This window comes from Paroedura picta, chromosome 3 (assembly GCF_049243985.1).
Source record: "Paroedura picta isolate Pp20150507F chromosome 3, Ppicta_v3.0, whole genome shotgun sequence".
NCBI classification, from domain to species: domain Eukaryota; kingdom Metazoa; phylum Chordata; class Lepidosauria; order Squamata; family Gekkonidae; genus Paroedura; species Paroedura picta.
Window position 1 is genome coordinate 5,483,825 of NC_135371.1, and position 6,062 is coordinate 5,489,886.

The following is a 6,062-nucleotide window of genomic DNA, read 5'->3' on the forward strand; positions in this document are numbered from 1 at the left end:
CCCTCCAGAGGAGCTGGTTGGCCACTGTGTGAAACAGGATGACGGATTAGAAGACGGACTGCTGGTCCTACCCAGCAGGGCTCTTTGGTGGTTCTTATATTCATGGATAGAGCCTCTTGTGGCGCAGGGTGGTAAGGCAGCAGAAATGCTGTCTGAAGCTGTCTGCCCATGAGGCTGGGAGTTCGATCCCAGCAGCCGGCTCAAGGTTGACTCAGAGGTCGGTAAAATGAGTACCCAGCTTGCTGGGGGAAGTAAACGGTAATGACTGGGGAAGGCACTGGCAAACCACCCCGTATTGAGTCTGCCATGAAAACACTGGAGGGCGTCACCCCAAGGGTCAGACATTACCCGGTGCTTGCACAGGTGATACCTTTACCTTTAACTTTATATTCATGGATAGAAGGTGTTTCTGTCCCAACACAGAACAAAAGGCCTGAAATGCTGCTCCTGGGGGACAGCTTCCCCCAAACAACACAAGGGGAAAGTTGGAAAACTGATTCATGAGGAGAGGAATAATCTCACACACACCCCCGGCCCACGAAAATCCTGTAGGATTCAAACCAATTACTTTCTTTCTCTCCTGTCCATCTCCACTACACTGTTGACAGGGTCCATCCGCAGTTCTTTTTCTACATTAATTTTTATTAAAAGCTTTTTTAACAGCAAAGATAAAATGTAACAAAAAGTCACGCAAGATACGACAAAATATTTAAAAACAGGAAAGCAAAGAAAAAGAGGACATAAAAAACAGAAAGAAAATATAAAGAAGCTTCTGATTTTCTCTGTGGCAAATATATGTTATATTAGGAACGGTCAAATGTTAAAAAAGTCATACAAGATACGACAAAACATTTAAAAACAGGAAAGCAAAGTGAAGTAAGAGAGAAAATTTAAAAAACAAGAAAAATAGAAAAAATATAAAGAATCTTCCAGTTTTCCCTATCCAGCAAATACATGTAAAATGATGAACGTTGCTGTTTTTTAACAGCAAAGATAAAATGTGACAAAAAATAATACAAGACAAAATATTTAAAAACGGGAAAGCAAAGAAAAACCCAAAGCAGAAAAAATATAAAGACGCTTCCGATTTTCTCTATGCGGCAAATACATGTAAAATTCTGAACATATCACTTACTGTAAAATTACCAAAAAAAAACCCACCCCTCATTTTTTTCTGTTTTCAAGCGCCCAGCACAGTGTAGCAGTTAAGAGTGGTAGCCTTTAATCTGGAGACCCGGCTTTGATTCCCTGCTCCTCCACTTGCAGCCAGCTGGGTGACCTTGGGCTAGTCCCAGTTCTCTTGGAGCTGTGCTTGCAGAGCAGTTTTCCCAGAGCTTGCTCAGCCTCACCTCCCTCACAGGGTGTCTGTTGTAGGGAGAGGAAGGGGAAAGTGTTTGCAAGCTGCTTTGGAACTCCTTTGGGAAATAAGCAGCATGGTGTATATTAAAAAAAAACAATTCTTCTTCTTAATTATCAAATCCACAAATCATCAGGGTTTTTTTCCCCGTTTCATGCAAGAAGTCCATTTAGAAGCAGTGGTCCTTCTTCGGATCCGTCCCTTCCATACTAGAAGAAGAGGAGTTTGTTTTTTTTCTACCCAAAGGAGTCTCAAAGCGGCTTACAGTCGCCTTCCCTTTCCTCTCCCCACAACAGACACCCTGTGAGGTGGGTGAGGCTGAGAGAGCCCTGAGATTACTGAAGAAGAGTTGGTACTTATAGGCCACTTTTCTCTACCCAAAGGAGTCTCAAAGCGGCTTACAGTCGCCTTCCCTTTCCTCTCCCCACAACAGAAACCCTGTGAGGGAGGTGAGGCTGAGAGAGCCCTGAGATTACTGAAGAAGAGTTGGTACTTATAGGCCACTTTTCTCTACCCAAAGGAGTCTCAAAGCGGCTTACAGTCGCCTTCCCTTTCCTCTCCCCACAACAGAAACCCTGTGAGGGAGGTGAGGCTGAGAGAGCCCTGATATTCCTGCTCGGTCAGAACGGGTTTATCAAGGCTGTGGTGAAGCCAAGGTCACCCAGTTGGTTGCATATGGAGGAAGAGCAGAGAATTAAACTCAGCTTTCCAGATAGAAGTCCGCACTCCTGACCACTACGCCAAGCTGGCTCTAGTCACATAGACTTTTCCTTCTTGATTCCAGCAGATGACGAGATCCAGGACGAGAGAAAAGGGCAGTCGTGTGTAGCATTGCCGGAAGGCCCCAAGCAGCACGGCGTGGAAAGAATCAACGTCGGCAATCAAGCCAGGCGAAAATGGAAGGAAGGCAGCGTAACAGAGGAATGGAACCACGTAGCCATCGCTTATCAAGATGGTGGTTTTATAAAAGGTGAATTAACAGTGTTTAAATTTGAAGTTATAATTTAGGGGCCTTGTTGGACAAAAAAGAGATTTGGCAGAGGCGGGGATGAGAGATAATTGCAACGTTTAATTGAGGTTTGTAAAATTTAAGTGTTCGCTTAAAATATTTAAAAGTCACTTATTTATGTACTAGGGGTCAAGCCCGTTGCATTCAGGATTACAACCGGTGCTAGATTGTGTGTGTGTGTGTGAAAGAATTCTGTGGATGGCCTCTCTCTCCCCCCAGGACCTGGAAAGGCTGCAGGCTGGAGGTCCCTGGGGAAGAGAACTCACCGGCAGGGGCAGCTCTCACGTGGCAGGGATCTGCAGCCTCCGAGCCTCAGAGGGAAGTGGAAGGAGGAGGGGGTGGCCAGGGGTGGGGGGACACAAGGCGATTGGCTGGCTGCTTGACAGACAGGCAAGCCGGTTGGAGGAGGAGGAGGCCCTGAGGGGCGGGACAGCTGCCGTGAGTGGGTGTGAAGCACTGAATGGCACTTAGGCCATGAGACCAGCTCCTCCTCCAAGCCCTTACCATAAATATTAAGTGGAACTTGCAATTTTCATTTACTATGCTGTATTCTGTTTCTCTTTTCTCTAAATACAAAACGTTATATATATATTTTTTTAAAAGATGGCAGTTTTCACGAAATCTCCACGCAGCCAAGGATACACAGCAGGAAACGAAGGAATCAATGTCCCGTGTGCGGGAAAGTATTCAGGGACGAAACTTACCTTCAAAAGCATCGAAGGACCCACACGGGGGAGAAGCCCTACGAGTGTCCCGACTGCGGGAAAAACTTCCGCTGGAGCTCGGATCTTCACCGCCACCACAGGACCCACACGGGAGAGAAACCCTATCAATGTTCGGACTGCGAGAAAAGTTTCCGCCGGAGTTCCAACCTCCACCGGCATCGAAGGACCCACACGGGCGAGAGGTCCTACGAATGCGCCGACTGTGGGAAGAGTTTTCGTTGCCACTCGAGCCTGACTAGCCACCAGCGGACGCACACTGGAGAGAAACCCTACGAATGCCCAGACTGCGGGAAAAGCTTCCGTCTGAGCTCGAACCTCATTAGCCACAAGAGAACCCACACCGGGGAGAAACCCTACGAATGCCCGGATTGTGAAAAATGTTTCCGCCGAAGCTCGCACCTGAACACCCACAAGCGAATCCACACCGGACAGAAGCCGTACAAGTGCTCGGATTGTTCCAAAACTTTCTCGGATAGGTCCAACCTTCTCAGCCACCTGAGGATCCACACCGGACAGAAGCCGTACGGCTGCTCGGACTGTCCCAAAAGGTTCTCTAATAAATCCAACCTCCTGAGCCATCAGAGGCTCCACTCGGGGGAGAAGCCCTACGAATGCTTGGACTGCGGGAAGAGGTTCAGCGTCTGCCAGTATCTCACCCGGCACCAGAGGAGACACACGACAGAGAAACTGCACGAATGCTCGGACTGCGGGAAACGGTTCGGTCAGAGGCAGTACTTGATTCGGCATCGCAAACACTCGCATTGGAGGCAAAGCCCGTGAACGGTGGGAAAGAGTCCACCGAATTCCGCACCACTAACCATAAAGCGAGTCGTATCGAGGCTCGACCTGGTGACGTGAGAGAAAACTGGAGTAGAAATTCAAACTTTCCATGTGCCTCCATTGTGGAAAATATAAGCATGATGCGGACAGGGCCTTTCTGTCGGTGGCCCCGCAAATGCAGAATTGTTTCCTTCGGGAGGTGCAGCCTGCTCTTCCCCTTACTGGCATTTGGGTGGCGAGGTAGAGTTTTTCGGGAGAGGGTTTGGAAGGTGATGCGCCTTAGTTACCAAAGGTTTCTCCCCAGTGGCTAGAGCAGGGGTAGTCAAACTGCGCCCCTCCAGATGTGCGTGGACCAATTCCCATGAGCCCCTGCCAGCTAACGCTGGCAGGGGCTCATGGGAATTGTAGTCCACGCACATCTGGAGGGCCGCAGTTTGACTACCCCTGGGCTAGAGAATGTTGTGAGATTACTGGATCTGAAATACTTCGTTTTAACATGATCTGCTGCCTTGTGGATCCCGTGCAGAAGCTTTTAATTAAAAAAAGATCTAAACAGATTGAGGCATTGGTCATATGCCATGGATCACACACTGAGTTCATAAAATCAGAGTTGAAAGGTAACTCCAGGGTCATCTAGTCCAACCCCTGCAGAATGCAGGAAATTCACAACTACCTGCCCACCCACCGTGACCCCCAATTCCATGCCCCAATGATGCCCCCCCCAGAAGACTCCATTGAGGAGTAAAAACCAGTCCAAAAAAACCCAGCGCTGCTTCTTTTCTTAGCTTTAAAGACAAATGCATGGAGTTTAGGCCCACGGAGTCACTTGGCAATTGAAAGGAAGGCGATTTGTAAGCCGCTTTGAGATTTCTTCAGGGAGTGAAAAGTGGGGTATAAAAACCAATTTTTCTTCTTCTGAATGTTGGTGTAGTTCCCACAATGTGTGTCAGCTCACTGTAAATGAGGGATTCATGCAGTCAACTCTGTACTTTGTTAAAATTTAATACCGCTAGCCTCACGCCAGCCGTTCTCGATCAAAACAGTGGTCCACCTAGGACAGCATTATGTTTCCTACGGAGGCTAACAAAAATGTGGAATTTGCTGGATCTGAAATTTGCTGGATCTGAAATTTACTGAATCTGAAATTTGCTACCAAGGTATGTTACCACAGGTAACGACGCCTTCGTTTCATGAGATTTCTCAGTAGCTGCTAGCCATGATGACTAAATGAAACCTCCACATACGGAGGCAGTAAACCTGTGAATACCAGTGCAACATTAGGGGAAGGCCTCGGCCTCTCTGCCCTTTTATCGGCCCTCCAGAGGAAATTGGTTGGCCACTGTGTGATGGGATGCTGGACTAGGTGAACCCCTGGTCTGCTCCAGAGAGGCACTTCTGATGTTTCTGGAAGGCCTACAAGCAGGTGGTAGACCAAGGCCTTCCCCTGCTATCCAGTAATTAGTAGAAATATTTTACTTATAGGCTCGAGTGGGTAGCCGGTCTGAAGCCGTTGGAGTTCAGTGGGAGGGAGGTGGGGCTGAGAGAGCTCTGACAGGACTGTTCCAGCTCTAAGAGAACTGGGACTGGCCCAAGGTCACCCAGCTGGCTGCTTGTGGAGAAGTGAGGAATCCAACCCGGTTCTCCAGATTAGAGGCGTGCTGGCTGTGCACTACGAGGAAACCCTCCCCAATTGTGCACCGTTTTTTAAACTCCTGCGCCGATTAAAATCCAGCTCCAGCCCCATGTCCACAAGGGGCCGTCCCGTCCTTCCTCGCCTCTCTGCAATTTGGGCATCGTGCCCAGTGGGAGGAAGACATTCGGGCCGTCGTGGGGCTTTCCATTTACAAGGGAGGGCTCCGTTTTCTTTTTCTTCCAAAACGTCAAGGATCCAGGCTCCCACCCGCGGCATTTTAATCCCGATCGGCCTTCGACATCAGATCCGGACAAGGGCTCAAGGTCCGAGGCGGAGAGCTCAGTTCCCCCCTCTCCGCCTTTTACTTTACCCCCAACCCGATGAAGAGTTCTGGGAGAGACGCGTTTTCGAGTCACCTGGCTTAGCTCTCCTGACAGGCCCGACGCAGTCTTTGGGGACTTGGCTGGTGGAGAAAAGAGCACCCAGACTAGCAAAATTGGTGGCAGGGGAGCTCACTTCTTCAGATATTTGTTACTCTCAAGGGTGCGGCCCTCCAGA

At 48.9% G+C, this 6,062-nt stretch overlaps 1 protein-coding gene across 1 annotated transcript in view; it reads left to right on the forward strand.

Moving 5' to 3' along the window:
- Positions 1–4,740, forward strand: part of LOC143834180 (uncharacterized) — a 31,920-nt gene extending 27,180 nt beyond the window's left edge. Inside the window, exon 5 of the mRNA XM_077330782.1 lies at positions 3,025–4,740. Coding sequence (XP_077186897.1) covers positions 3,025–3,871 — 847 coding nt within the window. The 3' untranslated portion in view covers positions 3,872–4,740. The remainder of the gene's footprint in view (positions 1–3,024) is intronic.
- The last annotated feature ends 1,322 nt before the right edge of the window (positions 4,741–6,062 follow it).